This window comes from Equus asinus, chromosome 10 (genome assembly GCF_041296235.1).
Source record: "Equus asinus isolate D_3611 breed Donkey chromosome 10, EquAss-T2T_v2, whole genome shotgun sequence".
Taxonomy (NCBI): Eukaryota; Metazoa; Chordata; class Mammalia; order Perissodactyla; family Equidae; genus Equus; species Equus asinus.
In genome coordinates this window covers 18,229,520-18,250,797 of record NC_091799.1, presented here as the reverse complement: position 1 = coordinate 18,250,797, position 21,278 = coordinate 18,229,520, and the positions used below count along the sequence as shown (strand labels likewise).

Genomic DNA, 21,278 nt, shown 5'->3' with positions numbered 1-21,278 from the left:
AATAGTGATAGAGATAAAAATGCACAGCGTGTAATGTCTGCCACACAGTAAACACTGAATAACCTCATTGTTATTAATAATAAAAGTTGCACTCATTTCATTCTCATCACCCAGAAGAGATTAAGAGTAGAATGAATGATTTTTCAGAAAGGCATTGCAGCCCTGAATGCAGGTGGGTAAGAGTATTCCAAATGAATTATCTAAATGAAGGTAGGTAAAGTGTGTTCCATACCAATAGAGTAGTGAGCTCTTTGACATCGGAAGTATTCATGCAGGGGATGCCTAACAAAAATAGCAGTAGGTGACCTGGACTGAACACTGGACCACGTGCCAGCCCCAGGCTGAGTGCTTTTGGTCCTTTAGCTTGCTCATCAGCTTGGCAGCCCTCAGAAGCAGGTACTTATTATTCTCCTTTCCACATAGAGATGCTGAAGCTGAGGACAGTTAAGATCAGGACAGTTGCACAGGGACCTCTTCTCAGGATGGAAGGTAGAATTAGGCCCCTAAGGTCCCTTTCACCCTTGAAATTCCAGATTTTAAGGTCATCTGATTCCACGTTCGGAGATCCCGTGATTCTGCACCACGCCCCCCCCCCCCCCCCCAGTTGTAGCATCTGGGGTCGCAGAGAGCAGAGAAGGCTGGGCTGGGCGAGCCACCGAGCATCCCGTGCTGACCTGGCTGCCCTGCCCCCAGCCCCTCCACCCTGCTGCTCTTCTTCAACCGAACCTGCCGCAAATCTTTTCCACACAGGTGTTGATTGTCCACACAAATCACCTCACTTCCCTGCTTCCTAAATCCTGCAGCCTCCTGAGTCTCGCAACCATCAAGGTACTGGGGCCCTGCCCCCAGGCGCTGGGCACTCTGCATGCCATTCCAGGTGCAGCCAAGCATTCTCACTCCCTTCGTGTCTCCTCTAATAAAGTTTATGCCAGGTGGCCCTAACATAGTAGTCAGTCTGGGCTTTGATCAGCATAGTTTATTGGGCCCCTTCCACGTGCTGTGCATGGGGTGGGGTTACAAAGAGAACCAGCCACAGGTCCTGCCATCAGGGAGCTTACCCGATAGATGGAAAGACAAACCATAAACTACTGGCAAGTGAGCCGGCGGAGAGCAGGGAAACCGATGGTCCTAAACAGGAAGAGGAGGGACGCCGTGCGGCGTGTGGTCAGTGTGCAAGGGCCCTGTGATCCGAGGCGACTCTCTCCTGACTGTCCGCTCCTCCAGGACAGGGACTGGGATGTATTCACAGGAGACGTGAGGTGTGACCCCAGGATTGTTCCCCGTGAACGTGAGCTGTGACAGTGGGTGTACACACTAAGAGAAGAAAGACCAGTCACATAGGCAGCAGAGTGGTTTTCATGGTTAGCTCTGGTTTGTGGGGTTGGGGATAATTTTTACTTCTCTCTATTGTTCTAGTCCAACATCCATTATTTTTGTAGTCAGAAAGAATAACATTTAAAAGTATTTGTTATGTTTATGTATATTTCATATATGTTACATATACATATGTATGCATATATCTAGCTCATGCCTTTTTTTTTCTTCCGAGGAAGATTAGGCCTGAGCTAATATCTACCAATCCTCCTCTGTTTGCTGAGGAAGATTGGCCCTGAGCTAACATCCGTGCCCATCTTCCTCTACTTTATATGTGGAATGCCTGCCACAGCATGGCTTGCCAAGCCGTGCCATGTCCACACCCGGGATCTGAACTGGCGAACCCCGGGCTGCCGAAGCAGAACGTGCACACTTAACCGCTGCGCCACCGGGCCGGCCCCTCTCATGCCTTTTTTGATCATTTCCATTGTTTAAAAAAATTAGCAAATACACTTAAAGATGAAAAGGAAAATGTATAAATTTCACACTCCAGAGAACCACTACCAGTATTTTATTGCATATTTGGTAGTCTTTTTTTCTATGCAAATGTATATTTGTACCCTGGCGAGTTTTCTTTCTTAACATATGAATATTTATGCATACTGTTTTATAGTATACTTTTTTCACTCAACAGTTAAGAATAAATATTCGATAAATAAGAGGGTGAAATGGTATAATGTTTTGAAAGAGGAAATGAGCTGAATGATCATTTAGTTGGCAAGGAAGGGCTGGATGCTCTTTGTTCCAACCCCAGAGACGAGGGGGCCCCTGGCACGTTCTCGCCTTTCTGGAGCCTGAAGTTGGTGACTTAGACGCGAATCTGTCTTCCTTCCACAGGTTCTGGATCTTCACGATAATCAGCTGACAGCCCTTCCTGATGACATAGGACAGCTGACGTCCCTCCAGGTATGGCTGCAGGAAACAGAAAACCCACCTCTGATCACCTAAGTGAAAAATTGCAGCCACACAGGCCTAGAATGTTCTAGTCGTGCTGTAGCCAGGGCTGCACTTGGTGCCAAAACCGCCACCCCCACTTGGCCCCTCGGCTCTTCAGACCCCAGTGCCGCCCTCGCCCTTGCAGTCTGGGCTGTGGGCCTTTTTCTACCATATTTTTGGTGTTGTGCCGTGTGGGATTTCAGCATGAGCTTCCATGACTTTATGGAAACAGAACACCCTGCGAGAGTACCTGTTAGAAATGATGACTTCAGCGCTCTGACTCACCGTCTCACTTCTAATTCTCGTCACCATAGCCCCTGCTTTTCCTGAGTGTTCCCTGCGGGCCAGTGTGGAGCTAAGCATTTTCCTTGCGTTATTTATGGAGTCCTCGTGGCGTCTCTGTGAGGCAGGTGTTGGGAGGGTCCTCTTTTTATAGAGAAGAAGCAACTTTCCTTGTCACTTCGGTTGAAATCCCTTCTTTTCGCTGGGCCCCATCAGACCCTATAGGGTGGGCCCTCCTGTCTGTCCAGCCTCCTCTGCCCTCTCCCCTTTGCTCCCTGCAGTCAGCTCCTAAAACCCTTCTGGCCTTCTGTGCCCACCCCCAGCAGGGCCTCTCCACGTGGCTGTTCCTTCCACCTGGGTGACTCATCCTTCATCTCTTAGCCCAAATGTCCCAGAGTATCCTCCCTGTCAAAGTGGACCCCTCGCTCGCCTCAGTCTCACCCTGGCTTATTTCCCTGAGGGCACTAATTGCAGTCTGTAATTACTAAGGAAGCGTTTTCTGGCATGACTGCCTCCCCTACTGAAACGTAATCCTGGGAGGACAGTGCCCTCGCCTCACACACTGCCTCGCACATAGAGGAGACTAAGATGATTTGAGTGAACAGACCTACAATGTGGGTGATGTCATTGCATTTCACAGAAGAGTAAACTGAGGTTTAGAGGGATGACTAACTTGACCAAGGTCCGGAAGAGAACATGTGGCAGGATAGTAGTAATTGCCACCACCTAGATCCACAAATGAATACTTGGTGTAGGATCTTTTGGGACTTTTTTTATTTTCATAGAATTGTTGCATGCACTGTTTGATAACTTTTGGATGCCAGACAATAACTCCATAAGCGTCCTTTGGTTCATCAAGTAGTCATCTGCCACACCCCGGAGGGAGCACAGCCTTCGAAATCGAGCAAGCCCAGGTTCGCATCCCGGCAGCACCAGCTGCTGACCTTGAGGCCTTGGGCAGATCCCACTGCCTTGTTGCAGCTTGTTTTCCTTCTAACACTGGGCTGACTAGAGCCTTATCACGTGCTGCCTCACCCGGATCTCTGAAGCTGTTAGTGCCCTTCTTGCTCCCCCCCGGTTGTGGGGCAATTATTGGGCATTTTGTGGTCTGTGTAAATGATAGAACCTCCGCGAGAACCAAGTTCAAGGTCTGGCTTTGCTCTCCTGGGCACATGGCGTCACCACTCTGCGCCTGGGTTTTCTCATCTCTGAGATGGGATCGTAACGGCCTACACCTCCCTCACCCGGCTGTCGGGGAGAGAAGGGTGTGTGCACAGCGCCAGATGATGCCTGCTCTGAAGCAGGGGTGGACACTGTGATCTGTCCATGGGTTCTCGTGTCATTTTCTCCTCTGTCTTAGGTGTTGAACGTGGAAAGGAATCAACTGACGTATCTCCCACGTTCCATTGGGAACCTGACTCAGCTCCAGACCCTCAACGTGAAAGGTAGGGGCCAGGACACCCTGTCCATGTGATTCTATGTCAGCTCTGGGCCGTCCCAGCCAGCATCCATAGGGTGCTCCTGGTGGGAGACACTGAGTGTGAGGGCAGCCAGTCCTGGTGTCACTGTAAACTGGACTGACTTGCTGTTAGGTCGGTCTGTCTCTATGGTAACCAGAGACAGGGCATCCGGAGGGTTCCTGGGACTCTCAGAGCCAGGGCCTTGTAGGGAGGAGAGCAGACGATGTTGACAGCAAGGCCCCCGGGACTCAGTCGTTTGTGGTTCTAGTAACGAGTAGTGGACTGACTGGGCGAGAGGGTTTCAGGAGCCACAGCCGCTGTTCTGAGCAGCGCTTCACACTCGGTGAATAGCCTTCCAGATTCGGCGGTGCAGGTGTAGCGAGCCTCACGACAAGTCCCTGAGGAAGGGAGAGGGAAGAGGTGCTACCTCCAATTTACAGATAAGGAAAACGAGGCTCCGAGAGCAGTGACTTCCTCAAGACCGCCCAGTGCGATAGTGACAGAGCCAAGATTCTAACGCGTCAGGAGTACTTGCCTCACCAGACCCTCGTGTCTTTCATTTCTTATTGTCTTTAAGCACTTTCTACAGAGAATGCCTCAGTTTACCCATTGATAGCATGTAAATAGTGATAAAAATAATGGTACCCCATTAATTGATCGCTTACTTTGTGATAGGCACTGTGCTGAGGATTTTTTATCTCATTGAATCCCTCAATATTCCTCTGAGGCCAAATAGTATTAGTATCCTCATTTTACAGACGAGGAAACTGTGGCCTGGGAAAGTAAAGTCAGTTTTCCGAGTCACTCATGCAGCAAGTCGTGCAGTGGGAACTTGCACCCAGGTCGCTGAAACTCCACCGTCGTGTTCTTCCTCATGGAGCCTCAGGTTCCAGGGCCAGGCCCATGCCCGAGGGTCACAGTGAGGCACCCACCTCCCCACCGAGTCCTGACAGGTGTCAGGCAGGGAGCTGGGGAAGGGGCTTCGGGGTGTTGAGCTCTTCCTTTGGGATCTCTCCAGACAACAAGCTGAAGGAGCTTCCAGACACGCTGGGGGAACTTCGAAGCTTACGAACTCTCGACATCAGCGAAAACGAGATTCAGAGATTGCCACAGATGCTGGCGCATGTTCGAACCCTGGAGGTAAGTGGGGAGCCGTTCCCACCTGGGGTCCTCTCCGGCCTGCCCAGCTCCTCCCTCCCTCATTCCTGAATGCCTGTCTTGGCCACAGAGATGTCGAGGCATGGTCCTTAGAAGCTCAGAGAGACACCGATGTGTGAACAGTTGTAATTGTGTGACTTTTGCTGCCATAATGGAGGCCAGAAAAACATTTCTAGAGTGAAGAGAGAAGGCTGAATCCTGATGGGGTTAACACTATGAAAGACGTGGTATTTGAGCCAGACCTTGAGAGGAATAAGCCTTGGAGAAGTAGACCTGGACAGCAGGAGCATGCCCGGGGGAGGGAACCGGACCAGGAAAGGCAGGGTGTGTTAAGGGAGGAGTGGGGGATCTGACGTGGTCGGAAGTTGCTGTACCCGGAGGGTTCGGGTCACGAAGAGCCCAGAGGGCTGTGAGGGAGGCAGTGGCCTCAGCTTGGAGCTGCAGAAGCTGTTTCGTCAGAGCAGGTGGTGGCAGGGAGGGGAGGGCGAGCGCTTCCCAGGACACTGTGCCGGTTTCCCAGGGCTGCCATAAAAAAACTACCACGGGCCAGGGGGCTTCAACAACAGAGATTTATTTCCTCACAGTTCTGGAGGCCAGAAGTCCAAGGTCGAGGTGTTGGCAGGGTTGGCTTCTTCTGAGGCCTCTCCTTGGCGTGTCAATGGCCGTCTTCTTCCTGTGCCTCTGTGCATGTCTGTGTCCTAATCTACTCTCTCTCTTATGATGACACCTGTCATATTGGATGAGGGCCAAGGCAGGTGACTTCATTTTGAACTTGATTACCTCTTTATTGACCCTATATCTAAACACAGTGACATCGGGAGGTACTGGAGGTTAGGACTTCAACGTACATATTTCGGGGGTGAGCGCTGTTCAGCCCCTAACGGACACTGACACAAGGTGACTCACCCAGGGAAGGTGGGCTTTTTGAGTCACGATGACAAGACGGCTCACATCTCTCTGGTATTCACCAAGGCTGGGTACCCAACCTGCATCAGTTCCCTGAATCCTCACCAAAATCCTGTGAGGCAAATACTGTAGTTTCCCTTTGCAGAGCAAGAAACTGAGGCTTGGACAGTTTAAGGAGCTGGCCCAAGGGCCACACAGCTAGCAATAGCAGAGATGGGATTGAAAACCAGGCAGTCTGAATCGAGGGCCTATGCTCCTCACCTCCATGCATCTCGGCCCTCTGGAGCAGGGATTAGTCCATTCACGATGACACACGGCCTGGCCAAGCATCCCAGGATCCTCTGATGGGCCATCAGTGAATTACCTAAGCCAGACGGCTGAGCATCAGTGTCTGTATCAGAAGTGGGTGGGTGAGCGTGGAGACGGCAAAGGGAGGTTGGCTGACCCCAGCGGCTGATCCCTCCTGCCATGATGGCCAGCTGGAGAAAGGACAGGATGGTCAGCTCCTCTCCCTGGGCACGCTGGAGAGACAGGCCAACACGTGGTTATTCTCTGTGCTGGCCCATAGAACTTTCTGTGATGATGGAAATGTTCGATGACTCTGCTGTCTGAATAAAGCACTTGCAATGTGGCTAGTGTGACTAAGAAACTACATGTTTAACTTAATTGAATTTTAATTAATGTTTACATAGCCACATGTGCTTAGCGGCTGCCGTATTGGACAGCACAGCTCAGAGCCCTGTTCCTGATTCTGCCGCTAATCAAAGACGGCAAGAGTCTGGGAGTGATTCCTTTTATATTCTTTTTTTAAATTTAATTATTTTTTTCCTTTTAGGTTGAGCAAATAATTTATTATCTGAACTGAGCCACTTCCAAGAGTGAAAGAGGGTGCAATTAATTATGATACTGGTGGGGGCCAGCCCCTTGCGCAGCGGTTAAGTTCCTATGTTCCATTCCACCTCGGCGGTCCGGGGTCCACTGATTTGGATCCCGGGTGCGGACGTGGCACCGCTCATCAAGCCATGCTGTGGCAGGCGTCCCACATATAAAAAAAAAGTAGAGGAAGATGGGCACGGATGTTAGCTCAGGGCCAGTCTTCCTCAGCAAAAAGAGGATTGGCAGCAGATGTTAGCTCAGGGCTGATCTTCCTCCAAAAAAAAAAAAAAAAAAACACCTATAGTACTGGTACAAGAGATTTAAAGCCAGAGCATCTGGGTTCCACTCCCAGACATTGATTCTGTAGGTCTAGTGTGGGTCCCCGGAATCTGCATTTTATTTATTTTTATTGAAGTAACATTGGTTTATAACATTATGTAAGTTTCAGGTGTACATCTTTATGCTTCTGTTTCCATGTAAATGACATCATGTTCGCCACCCAAAGACTAATTACCATCCATCACCACACACATGTGCCTAGTAGCCTCTTTCGTCCTCCTCCCTCCCTGCTTTCCCTCTGGTAACCGCCAGTCCAACCTCTGTCTCTATGTGTGTGTTTATTGTTTTTCCTTCTATTTATGAGTGCAATCATACAGTATTTGACTTTCTCCCTCTGACTTATTTTACTTAGCATAATACCCTCAAGGTCCATCCATGTTGTCGCAAATGGCAAGATTTCATCTTTTTTATGGCTGAGTAATATTCCATTGTGTGTATATACCACATCTTCTTTATCTGTTCATCCCTTGATGGGTACCTAGGCTGCTTCCAAGTCTTGGCCATTGTGAGTAATGCTGCAATGAACATAGGGGTGCATATATCTTTATGCATTCGTGTTTTCATGTTCTTTGGATAAATACCAAGCAGTGGAATAGCTGGATCATATGGTAGATCTGGTCTTACTCTTCTGAGGAATCGCCATACTGTTTTCCATAGTGGCTGCACCAGTTTGCACCCCCACCAGCAGTGTATGAGAGTTCCCTTTTCTCCACATCCTCTCCAACATTTGTTGTTTTTTGTCTTGTTAATTATAGCCATTCTTACAGGCTCGAGGTGATATCTCACTGTAGTTTTGATTTGCATTTCCCTAATAATTAGTGACGTTCAACATCTTTTTGTGTGCCTGTTGGCCATCTGTATATCTTCTTTGGAAAAATGTTCATTATGCCCATTTATTAATTGGCTTGTTAGTTTTGTTGTTGAAATGTATGAGTTCTTTATAAATTTTGGATATTAACCTGTTATCAGATATATGGTTTGCAAATATCTTCTCCCAATTGTTAGGCTGTCTTTTCATTTTGTTGATGGTTTCCTTTGCTGTGCAGAAGCTTTTTAGTTTAATGTAGTCCCATTTGTTTATTTTTTCTATTGTTTCCCTTGCCTGATCAGACATGGTACTTGAAAATATGCTGTTAAGACTGATGTCGAAGAGTGTGCTGCCTATGTTTTCTTCTAGAATTTTTATGGTTTCAGGTCTTACAGTCAAGTCTTTAATCCATTTTGAGTTAATTTTTGTATGCGGTGTAAGATAACGGTCTATTTTCATTCTTTTGCATGTGGCTGTCCAGTTTTCCCAACACCATTTGTTGAAGAGACTTTCTCCATTGTATATTCTTGGCTCCCTTGTCAAAAATTAGCTGTCCATAGATATGTGAGTTTATTTCTGGGCTCTTGATTCTGTTCCATTGATCTGTGTGTCTGTTTTTGTGCTGCTGTTTTGGTTACTGTAGCTTTGTAGTATGTTTTGAAATCAAGGAGTGTGACGCCTCCAGCTTTGTTCTTTTTTCTCAGGATTCCTTTGGCTATTCGGGGTCTTTTGTTGTTCCATGTAAATTTTAGGATTCTTTGTTCTATTTCTGTGAAAAAAGTCATTAGAACTTTGACAGGGATTGCATTAAATCTCTAGATTGCTTTAGAAAGTATGGACATTTTAACTATGTTAATTATTCCAATCCAAGAGCACGGAATATCTTTCCACTTCTTTGTGTCTTCTTCAGTTTCTTTCAACAATGTTTTATAGTTTTCAGTGTACACGTCTTTCACCTCTTTGGTTAAGTTTATTCCTAAGTATTTTATTCTTTTTGTTGCAATTATACATGGAATTGTATTCTTAATTTCTCTTTCTGCTACTTCGTTGTTAGTGTATAGAAGTGCAACTGATTTTTGTATGTTGATTTTGTATCCTGAAACTTTACCATATTCATTTATTATTTATAAAAGTTTTTTGGTGGATTCTTTCGGGTTTTCTCTATATAAAATCATGTCATCTGCAAATAGTGACAGTTTCACTTCTTCCTTTCCAATTTGGATCACTTTTATTTCTTTTTCTTGCCTTATATTCCTTGTGTGTGTGTGTGTGTATGTATGTGTGTGTGTGTGTGAGGAAGATTGGCCCTGAGCTAACTAACATCTGTGCCAATCTTCCTCCACTTAGTACGTGGGACGCTGCCACAGCGTGGCTTGACGAGTGGTGTGTAGGTCTGTCCCCAGGAACCGAACTCTGCCAAAACAGAGCCTGCAAACCCAACCACTACGCAACCGGGCCAGCCCTCGACAAAACTGCTTTCAGGATGAGACAGTAACCACAGCCATTCTTGGTTAAGGCCAAGGTCTTTTTCACGTGCTATCTTATATCACTCATCGGACAGCCTGCCAGCTCGGTACTGTCGTGCCTGTTTAAGTCTGAGGGAGCTGCAGCTTGGGGAAGTCCAGTGACCTGTTTGAGGGCACACAGCTGGAACAGGACGAGCTGGAGTCTGAAACCAGGGCTCTGTGACTCAGCTCAATGTTGTCCCCCCACTGCTCCTCCTGCCAGTAATGGAAGTGCTCTGTAACCTGTGCCGTCCGGTTACACCTGCCACTGGCCACCTGCAGCTATTGAGCACTTGAAATGTGGCTGGTGCAACTGTGGAACTGAGCTTTAAATTCTTTTTAATTTTAATCAATTAAAATTTAAACTTAAACAAGCACGTGTGGCTCACGGCCACCAAACTGGGCGGTGCAGCCCCAGCATCCGTGCTCTTAAGACACCACTCTGTACTGTCGGTGACTAATATCACCCATGCGGCGTTAATTTCCTTTAGATTTGGCCCCCCAGGATGGGGCTTTCTGCTCTTGGACCCGTGAACCACAGTCAGTCAGTTCCTCTGCTCCAGAGCGGGCTCCCCACTGCAGTGTGCCGGCCATGGCTGGGGAGAGGTGTCTGAGCTGCTGTTCCCGCTGGATGACTTCCCAGGCGCTGTCTCTGCTCCAGGCCTCCCCTGGCCCCTGAGGCCTGTCTGTTCCAGGCATAGAGCATATCAGTTCCTGAAGGGGCCGTGGGTAACATGCCAGCACCCGGCGGGATCAGAAGGCCTACGGGAAGTGAGAGAACGGCAGGAGGAGGACTGGGTTAAAAAAAACCACACCGTGGCTGTGGACAGCTCGGTGGGTGGCTGCGCGGGCCTAAGGGCCTGTTTCCTGGGCTTCATAAACCTGTAAGCATATGCGTGTGTGCTCCTATAAACGTTTTTTTCTTACTTAGAAAATCATACTGGGTAATGTTAGAAAAATTCCAGTATTAAAAACATTTCATGTAGAAAGTACCCCAGAATCTATGCTTTAGAGGAAACCCACTGTGAGTTTGATATATGTTCTTCCAAATTTTTTCTATAAATATGCTAATGTGAGTATATATATTTTTTTTAACAAAAATAGAGTCTTCTTCCATATGTTGTCCTACTACTTCCCTTTTTTCACTCATTCACGTATTTATGCAAAAACATTAGTCAAGTGCTTGCTACATGCTCGTCAGCATTCTGGGTGCCGGGAATGCAGCAGGGACGAGACAGATAAGGCTTCCCTGCTGGGCAGAGGAGACAGTAAACACACCAGTTACTAACTAAACCGGGTGGTTTCTGGTGGTGTTGAGCGGTGAAGTGAACGACGCATATAAAGAGGGATCCCCTTGTGTCTGCAGACTCTGAGCCTCGACGCCTCGTCCATGGTTTACCCCCCACAGGAGGTGTGCAGCGCCGGCACTGAGGCCATTCAGCAGTTCCTCTGCAAAGGTAAAGCCAGACAGCCTGCCTCCTTCGCTCAGGGAGCACACATGGCCCCAGCGACGGCCCCGTGCCAGCCCAGGCTGGGGGACAGCAGAGACAGAGGAGGGCGCAGTCCCTGTGTGCTCGGGGCTCCAGGTCTGGCAGGAGAAACAGGCAAAACAGATTATCCCACAAGGAAATAGAATTACTGATTGTGGCTACGAGAGGGTATGATAGCACATCTGATTTAGGGGGCTCGAGGAAGGCCTGTCTGAGAAACTGGCTCGGCTGAAACCTGAGGGATGATTAGGGCTTAGGAAAGCCAGGAGGATGTTCCTGGCAGAAGGAGGTGCATGTCGAAGGGCCTGGAGGGGTTGGGGAGTGGGAAGGGCTCACTCTTAAACATTCATCAAACTGTAGGTGAAGATTTTGTGCTCTTTGCCAGATGCATGCAATACTTCAGTTAAAAAAAAGTTACGCGTGAGCCAGCCCTGATGGCCTAGTGGTTAAAGTTTGGTGCCCTCACTGCTTCAGTGGCCCAGGTTTGTTTCCCGATCTGGGAACCACACCACCTGCCTGTCAGTTGCCACGCTGTGGCAGCGGCTCACGTGGACGAACTAGAAGGACTTACAACTAGGATATCTGACCACGCACTGGGGCTTTGGGGAGGAGAAAAAATAAAGAGTTACACATATGTCACATGACACCTGACCAAGCCACACATCTACCAGAGCCACCTTTGAGCAACAGGTGATTCTAACGTGTACCCAGCCCATGGTGGAGCTGGACCAAACCATTTCTTTTCTTTTCCTGTAGAAAAAGATTTGCCCTGAGCTAACATCTGCTACCAATCTTCCTTGTTTTTTTTTTTGTTGTCTCCCCAAAGCCCCAGGGCATGGTTGTGTATTCCAGCTGTAAGTCCTTCTGGTTCTTCCATGTGAGCTGCCACCACAGGATGGCAACTGACAGATGGGTGATGTGGTTCTGAGACCAGGAAACAAACCCAGCCCACCAAAGCAGTGAGAGCGCCGAACTTTAACCACTAGGCCATCAGGGCTGGCTCTATTTTCTTTATAAAGATTCTTAAATTATGATATATTTAAGTTTACAAGAGATAGAAAGAATAAAGCGGTGAACATGTGTATACTGACTACACAGCTTAACAAATAATCCTTCAATTTATTTAAACTGTTTAGTTGGTGTACGTATGTATGTAAAATTTTAGGTTTTGCTCTTTTAAAAACATGAAGAAAAAACCCACAAAAGATATCATACTACGTGGCTCTGTGCCTTGCTCTTTTCACTCGGGAATAGGTCTGGGGTCTCTTCCTGTCTCGTAGCTTACACACCTGCCTCATTGTAAACTGCTGTGTGGTATTCCACATGCTGGAGCCCATCGCTTACGTAGCCATCCCCTTGTTTTGAACATGGGGTTATTTCCAGTTTCCCTCTGTCGTGAACATTTTAACCCATGCCTCTCTGGCTCAGTGTGTTCCTACGGGGCAGGCAACGGTGGGGTTGGCAGGTGAAAGCAGACAAGTCCTCTGTTGCCCTCTGAAGACCTTACCCCAGTTTGCATTTCCCTGAGGAGTGTTTGAGAGGACCTTTTATCTTTCCACAGCCTGGCTAACCCTTGGTATTATCCTAAAAAGTCTGCTAATCTGATGGGTAAACGAGAGCCTATCATTATTTGATGTCATTTCCTTGATTATTTGAACACTTTTTCATATGTCTACTGCCCATTTTTAGTATTTCTTGTGAATTGCCTATTTATATCCTTCCCAAGGGGAGGAAGGAGATAACTTTGACTACATTAAAATCTAAAACTTCCTTACCTCAAAAGGACACCATCATCAAAGTTAAAAAGACAGGTTACCACCTGGAGGAAGATCGTTGCAACACGTGTTATAGACCCAGGTTATTAGCTGCAGTGTGTAAAGAGCTCCTACAAATCAGCAAGGAAAAGGCAAACAACCCAATAGAAAATGGGTAAAGGGTTTGAACCCTTTCGCATGACACAGGAGGAAACCATGCAGGGCCAGAGAAGGCAGGCGTCTCGCCCAGGGTCTCACACACAGGAAATTATGGGTAAAGCTTCTCTACGAGTCTCAGGTTTTTTCCCTCACCTCATTCTGACTTGGGTGGTTAAGAGGCAGGTGGCTGCCCATTTATTCGCTCAGCTGACGCTCATTGAGCGCTTGCCCCATTCCAGGCCCAGGTGTTAGGACTGGTGAGCACCGTGGAGGGCCCAGTCTAGGGCAGAGGGGAGCAGTGGCCTGAGCCCGGTGGGAGGGGATGCTGGCGAGGATGGAGCGAGGCAAGGCCGGCAGGAGCTGGGTGCTCTGGGTGCCCAGGCTGTCTCCTCCCTCCTGGTCAGCTGGTGTCTATCTCTTGCAGAGTCAGGGCTGGAATATTACCCGCCTTCTCAGTACCTGCTGCCAGTCCTGGAGCAAGATGGAGCCGAGAACTCCCGGGACAGTCCCGACGGGCCCACGGACAGATTCTCCAGGGAGGAGGTCGAGTGGCAGGTAAGGCACACCTGCCTGCTGGCATGTGGGGTGGGGGGAGGGGCACCAGGGGGATGTTTAGAGCTTCAGCCCCTGGATTCGTCTGTGAGACTAGAATTCACCTCCATTTAGACCCAGGTGCTTAGACGCGCTTGAAGCCACCTCACCAGCTCACCAGACCAGCTGCACCAGGCGCCCCTCTGTTCCCTGAATCCCTTGGGGTCTTTGCACATGTGGCTCCCTCTGTCTGGAATTCTCCCCACTCTCCTTCTCCTGCTAACTCAGTCTCGTCCTACAGTTCTGAGTTTAAACAGCACGTCCCTGACACACCAGCCCAGGTCAGCGCTCCTGTTTTGTGTTCTAGAGCATTTCCTTGGGAGCACTTATCACAGCTCTAAACTAAATGAAGAATTATATGGGAAATGATTTGTTTAATGTCTGTCTCCCCTGCTGGATGGAGCTTCGTGATAGTGGGGTTGTGTCTGTACTGTTCACGGTTGTCTCTCAACAAATACTTCTTGCCTCCATGCCACTCACAGTACAGGACGCCTGTCGTGCTCTTCGTCTAGTGAAGGTGTCAGGCAGTCACGTGTGTCAGCATCAGCAACGGGCTGGCCCTCCCAGATACCTGGCTGTGATCTAGCTTAGGACGGGCATGGAGGAGGAAGCTCGGCAAGGGTTTGCCACATTAGCCGGGGTGCACCTGATATTGGAGCCGGACAGAAGCCGCCTCTGGCTCCACCCTCTGCTCCCACACCAGAGGCTCACAAACCCTGTGGCTGGGGGGCAGAGGGCGACACCAGGCGGCGCGGGGAGCACCAGCTGCTGTGGGTTTGGCTTCATATGTTGCTGTAACTCTTCTTCACCTCTGGGTCCCTGAGGACACGCTCCCCTGCTGTCAGGGCTGCTGTGAACGCTTTCGTAGTTTTGTATTCCTCCTGACAGCTCCTGGGAATTAGAGAGGAAGGAGATTACTATCCAGGAGAATTGTGCCAATTTATACTCTCGGAAAGAATTTGCAACATACGTTTTTGAAGAAGGATTAGCAGACTAAATATGGAAAGAACTCTTTCAGATCAATATGAAGCAGAAAACTATCTCAATAAAAAAAATCGACCAAAGATATATCAACAGGTGTTTTACAGAATAAAACAGTACAGATGATCAATAAACATGAAAAAATACCCAGCTTTGCTAGTAATCAGAGACAGGTAAATTAAGACAATGAAATAACATTTTCCCCCTCAGATTGACATAAATTTTGCTTTGATCATTTCTGTTGGCCAGAGCGTGGGGAAACAGGTGGCTGCGTAAATTGCTCTCGGGGGTGGAAATTGGTGTCCCCGCCGTGGAGATAACTTGATAATATTTGTCGGAAGATTTAACGGGCGTAGTTCACGATCCAGGAGTTCCGCTTCTCGGTACCTACCCCAGAGAAACACTTGCACAAAGAGACCTTTACAGTGATGTTCACTGCAGCCTTATTTGTGGTGTGCAGTAAGTGTGAAGAGACTGAACCAGCAGTGTCATATCCACACCGTGAGATAGGTCTCTTCAGACCTGGGTCACAGGACATATAGACAAGTGGAAAAGACAAGTTGCAGGACACAATGGATATAGCGTACTTCCATTTTTATGTCTAAAAAGGTTCAAAATAAACATGTAAGAAAACAGTAATCGCCAATGACTGGGGGTGAGAGGGGGTTTGATGACAAAGGGGCGTGAGAATTTGGGGGGTGATGGCATACCAGGCCTTCTAGGTCCTGTATACCCAGAACCGTCTCAAAGACCTTGCTGTGGTGCCATGCCCAGGGGTTCTCAGCCCTGGTGTCCTCTGGAAGCGTCAGGGGCCCCAATCCCCAAATTCCCCATCCCCCTCATCTCCGTCATCCCCACCCACCCCACCGTTCTGGTGCTGTCCCCTGGGATGGGCCTGGGAGTCTGAATGGCGTCAGGCAGTCCCGGTGATTCTGGTCCACGGGCCAGTGAGAAGCGCTGCTGCCCACCTTCTCTTGACCACTGTCTTTTCTCCCCCCAGAATAGATTCTCAGACTATGAGAAGAGGAAGGTAAGAAAATGCCTTTTCTCCTCTGTCACTTTTCTTCTTGTTAAAGATCTCAGCTATTATAAAAGATGTGAGGAAACAAGGTCTTCCTGCTTCTAAATTAGAGGGTAAAGTGGTGCTTTCCTCTTACTTACGTCGCCTCACCACGTCCTCGTGCAGCCTCAGTGGGTGGCAGGGTATCTCCATTTGACAGATGAGAGGACAGGCTGAGAGAGGGTGAGCCCAACCCCAGGCTCCAAACCTCCAGCCTGGCCAGTGAGCAGCCTGTTTTATTACAGGTGGGCCCTGGGCTGGTGGAGCCCGAGCATGGGGAATGTGGTGCTCAGCGTTGAGACCTGCAGCCCGCACTGTCCAGAGTTGGGGTGTGGATTCATCCTGCTCCCATGTCCTAATGCCCACAGGACCTGTGCCTGCAGTCACTAGGATCTGCATTCTTGCAGGAACAGAAGATGCTGGAGAAACTCGAGTTTGAGCGGCGCCTGGAACTCGGGCAGCGAGAGCATGCCCAGCTCCTTCAGCAGAGCAGCAGTCAGAAGGACGAGATCCTCCAGACGGTCAAGGAGGTGTGTGAGTGGCCAAGTGGGGTCCGGCCTGCCAGGCCTCCGGACTCGGACCAAGGGCAGTGCGAGTAAGCTGTCTCAGTTGCATCCTCTGGGACTGGGGCCCCTTACAGAACCCCTAGTGCAGCCTCCTTCTGTGCACTGGACGCCCTGAGGCCCGGCGAGGGAGGACCTGATCCCAGGTCACACAGAAAGGGCTGGATGAGGACGGGAACCAGGTCTCCTGACCACAGCTCAGGGTCCCTCACTGCCCTCTGGGATCTGAGGGGGCCCCAGCCACTCAGGACCTCCTCCTGTCCTGCCGCAGGAGCAGTCTCGGCTGGAGCAGGGCCTGAGTGAGCGCCAGCGCTACCTTGACGCAGAGCGTCAGCGGCTACAGGAGCAACTGAAGCAGACGGAGCAGAACATCTCCAGCCGGATCCAGAAACTCCTGCAGGAGAATCAGAGGTCAGGCTCCTGGCCTCCTGGCCCCTAGACCTGAAGACCTTCACAGTGATACCCTTCAAGCAGCCCGGGATGGGGGTCCATTTCTCCCTCACAGTCCCTACTCCTCCCCAAGGTTTCCATCGTTAGAATCCAGTCTTGGTGCTGCAGCTTGCACCAATGTCAAGAGCAAAGAATCTGATCTGGGCATGACCAGGTTTGTTTCTTGTCATGGGACTGCCCCTGATTGGACCTATGGACTCCAAGGTTTCTCGTCTGTAAAATGAGTGGGTTTAACAAGACAGTCGAGATCACATCCTGCTCCAGTATTTTGGGTTCCAGGTAACCTATTGCACTGAGGTCAACCATTCACCCTGTAGTGAGATTTACCTTAACAAGTCTTGTCCAAGGTAGGAGCTGCTAGGATCAGGTCTTGATGGGGCTTAGGAGAAAGGGGGCCAGACAGAGGTCTCAAGAAGCCTGAGGAAGGCTCATCAGGGGCTCCCTTGTGGAAAGATTCCAGAAACAAGCTTTAGCTGTATCCCCAGTTGCTTCCAGGCTTCCTTTTTTCTGTCCTCTGCGTGGCTGGCTCCTCCATCGTCCAGCAGTTACACAGGCCTGAGTGAGTCGGCAGGCCCACCATGGACAGCGTGCTCTCCCCACCAGGGCTGCCAGGAAAGCTGCCATCTGTTGGGTGCTTCTCACGTGCCAAGCACTTTATGCATATTTTCTCACTCACTCTTTACAAATACTCTGTGAAGGTTTTTTATTATTATTAGGCCCGTTTCACAGATGAGGAACTGGGACTTGGCGTGGTTGAGTAACTGGCCTGAGAACACAGCGCCTCTAAGTGGCAGAGCTCAGACCCTCCCAGCTTGGCTACTAAGCCGCCTGTGCACAGCCAGCGCGGTGAGGGGCGAGCGGTCCTGTTGGAAACAGCCCTGCTGGGGACGACCGCAGGGACCTTTCATGGTTTTCTCCACAGGCAAAAGAAAAGTTCCGAGATTCTAAAGTCACTGGAGAATGAAAGGTAAGTCTTCTGTTCTAGCATATCTGGACAGTGCCTTCCTTCCGGGAGGGGGGGTTGCTTTGGGGAGAGAAGATCTTGTGATTCTCAAGGATTATACCAGAAAGTTTTCCTAAGGCTTTGAATTAAAAAGAATCACTGCCTTCAATTTTTTTAAAACACATTTACACTCCTGAGAAAAATTCAGAGACGTAAGAATGTATGTGTAACGTCCAACTATATTCCTAGTATAAAAAATTAGAAAAAAAATCCACGCTTCTAGGGGAAAAAAAGAATTTGGTTACATGGATTGTGTGCAAAGGGATAATCTGTAGGGATTAAATGTCTTATAGAAGAATATTCCTTATTAAGGGAAAATACTTAGAATATATTGCTAAGTGGAAAAGTAGTGGCTACAATTAAAGCAGAATATATAGTATATCATTTCTCAAACTCTACATGTTTACCGCATTGAGGCACACCACTTAGTAATTAGAAGGGATGATGGGTGGGACCCCAGCCCTGCCCTCCCCGAGGTGTTAATGGGAAGCCCTCCTGATTCTCTGGCATCCCAAAATAGCAGCGTGGACTCTGCTGCTGTCCCCCACCACGGGGGCCCTGGCTGCCTGGAAGGCCTCCTGCAGGGCTCTCCCAAGGGGTTGCAGGGGAGCCCCACCACCTCACCCGCTTCAGCTGTGGTGCTGCCATAGCTGGGGGGCGGTCAGGGCCGAGCTGAGTTGTGGCCGGTGGCGTCCTTTCTTCTGCACACTGAGCACCCTGTCTGCGCTGGGCCTGGGGTCCAGGGGTGCATCAGATCCGGCCTTCCCTTGAGCCTGGGTCCTGGGCTGGAAGCAGGAGCGCTTAGACAATATATGCCGCTTCTGACAAAGTTAAACCCTGCGGGACGGTAAAGGATGTTGTCCCCTCCCAGCCACTGCTGCCAGTGTGGTATGAGAAAAAAATGCACACGCATACATGCAATTACCTTTTCTATTTTCACTTATTTTATCATGGATATATTGCCATTACAAAACCCTGATTATTTGTAATAGCTGTAGGGTGTTCCACTATATGATTATATCATAGTTTTTTTAATTAGCCCTCTGTTCGTGGACATATAAGTGGGGTTCTGGTGTTTCATCGTTACAAACAATGGTAGCGGGAACATCTTCTAGATATACCCTGATGCACTCATGTAAATATTTTTGAAGGAAATATTCAAAGGGCATTTTGATGGGTATTGCCAGATTACCTTCCAAAAAACATTTTGCCAGTTTACACTCTCTCGACAGTATCTGAAAGTACCCACTTCTCCACCTTCACTGCCAGCACCATGGTTCTCAGTTTTCTCAATCTCAACCAGCCTGATAAGGGAAAAGAAGATTTTACTTTCTGTAGTTATCAGTGACGTTAAGACTCTCTCCCTATATTTATTGGTCACTTGTATTTAAGCATCCATGAATTGGCTGTTTGCATCCTTGCCCGTTTTTCTAAGTGAATGCTCATCTTTTTATGCAAGAAACTCTTATCTACAAGACCAAAGGTCACCAGGCCCCCAGTGCAGGCACATGGTGCAGTGGACATTCGGAGAACATGGCTAGGTTGCACATCAAGGAGGACTTCCTGAAGGGGGTGGTGTTCATCTGATGGGATTCTCTCTTGGAAATGTTGCCTTTGCTGAATAAACAGTTGGATTTTTTTCCTAGAATAAGAATGGAACAGTTGATGTCCATAACGCAGGAGGAGACAGAGAACCTGCGGCGACGTGAGATCGCCTGTGAGTCTTGGGTTGGGGAGGGGTGGGGGGTCATGGGAACAGAGCTTGACTGGCGGGGTGGGCAGGGGTGGACAGCCCTCTCTCAACTGGTCACATACAAGGGCACTGTGTGTCACCCCTGGGGAGGCGCAGTGAAGTCCAGTAATGGAGCATGGCCTCTGGGGCCAGGCTGGACTCGGATTCAGAACCCCCGCTCGGAAACAAGCCATATGACCTCAGGGGCGTTCCTGGTCCCTAACTGTTCCAAGCCTCAGGTTTCTTATCTATAAAATGGGGAGAACAATTATCACTTGCCTCACAGGGTCGTGATGAGGGTCAGATGAGGTAATGCCTGGCACAAAGTGAGCATTTCACAAGCATGGCTGTCAGGGTCTCTGTTATCAAGAGCTGTGGCTGGCCCTTGTGTTTCTGGGAGCGCTCCTTCCTGTCATCCTCCGGGCGCCATCTTGGGGCTCCACACTAGTGAGGGGACACCCTGCCTCATCTGATCCTGAGAACATCCAGCTATGTGCCAAGGAGGCAGTTCCTCGTTATTTAAAATAAGGAACGATTCTGGGGCTGGCCCCGTGGCCGAGTGGTTAAGTTCGCGCGCTCCGCTGCAGGCGGCCCAGTGTTTCGTTAGTTCGAATCCTGGGCGCGGACATGGCACTGCTCATCAGACCACGCTGAGGCAGCGTCCCACATGCCACAACTAGAAGAACCCACAACAAAGAATACACAACTACGTACTGGGGGGCTTTGGGGAGAAAAAGGAAAAAATAAAAATCTTTAAAAAAAAAAAAAAAATAAGGAACGATTCTTTTTGGACCGTCCCACTCTTCAGAGCTGGTACCAGCGTGGATATCTGCGCACTTAGTCAGGGTTTCCTGAGTACTAGGCGCTGTCCCGAGCACTTCCTGTGCACCCTTCATCTCACTACCTCCTGCTGAAGTGTCATATCGCTGATGTCCCTGTTTTAAAGGTCACCGCTATCTACCGTTTACCAAAAAGGAAACTTGTGTTTGCATCTCCAGCAGGATGTTTATCAAATTAACTAACTAGCAATGGGGTCAATGTCAGGGGAGTTTTGTTTTCACCTTTTCAAACTTCCCTATGGCTTAGCTTTTAAAAAATGAAGGTGTGTTGTGTTTATAATTGAAAAATTTCAATTAAAAAAAGGCAAGAAAAGGTAATAACCTAGAGTTGTCGAGGGGATATGGTGTCAGACTGGCCTGTACACTGCCAGCGGGAGTGTGAATCCACAAGGTCTTTCTGGAGGGCGGAAAGGATAACTCTCGTTATTCATGGCCTTGAAACTGCACACCTCTAAAAGTATTCTTAGGAAATAATCAAATAATCAGATCTGCACAAAGATGTTTGAGCCAGGATCTTTATTGAAGTATCATTTAATAATTGCAAAAAGTGGGCCAGCCCGCTGGTGTAGTGGTTAAGGTTGCCTGCTCCAATTTGGCGGCCCAGAGTTCTCTGGTTCAGATCCTGGGCTCAGACCTAGCACCAGTTGTCAAGCCATGCTGAGGCAACGTCCCACACAGAAGAACTAGAAGGCTGTGCAACTAGGATATACAAATGTCCTGGGGCTTTTGGAAGGGGGAGAAAAAAAAGAGTAAGATTGGCAACAGATGTTAGCTCAGGGCCAATCTTCCTCACCACAAATAAATAAATGCAAAAAGAGTCCAAATGCCCCCAAATAGAGGATTATCTAAATAAACTTTGGTAATCCCTGCACTGTAGTTCTCTGCAGCCATTAACATCACACCACTGTGTTGACATGATACATTTTATGTTATATATATTTTATCACAATAAAAATAATTAAAATGTTATGACACTAAACATACCACTTCTCACTTTTTATGACTACTTCCC

The 21,278-nt window shown here is 48.7% G+C and overlaps 1 protein-coding gene across 8 annotated transcripts in view; it reads left to right on the top strand.

Moving 5' to 3' along the window:
• LRSAM1 (leucine rich repeat and sterile alpha motif containing 1) overlaps window positions 1–21,278 on the top strand; it is a 42,806-nt gene that overhangs the window by 3,765 nt on the left and 17,763 nt on the right. For 4 of the 8 annotated variants that reach the window (XM_014863664.3, XM_014863665.3, XM_070518713.1 and 1 more), the window contains exons 6-16: window positions 751–828; window positions 2,212–2,280; window positions 3,953–4,037; window positions 5,071–5,192; window positions 11,011–11,101; window positions 13,472–13,602; window positions 15,620–15,649; window positions 16,087–16,209; window positions 16,514–16,653; window positions 17,615–17,659; window positions 19,342–19,412. In XM_014863664.3, the coding sequence (XP_014719150.1) occupies window positions 751–828; window positions 2,212–2,280; window positions 3,953–4,037; window positions 5,071–5,192; window positions 11,011–11,101; window positions 13,472–13,602; window positions 15,620–15,649; window positions 16,087–16,209; window positions 16,514–16,653; window positions 17,615–17,659; window positions 19,342–19,412 (985 nt within the window). The remainder of the gene's footprint in view (window positions 1–750; window positions 829–2,211; window positions 2,281–3,952; window positions 4,038–5,070; window positions 5,193–11,010; window positions 11,102–13,471; window positions 13,603–15,619; window positions 15,650–16,086; window positions 16,210–16,513; window positions 16,654–17,614; window positions 17,660–19,341; window positions 19,413–21,278) is intronic. The other 4 variants (XM_014863666.3, XM_070518712.1, XM_070518714.1 and 1 more) reach the window with 1 other exon arrangement.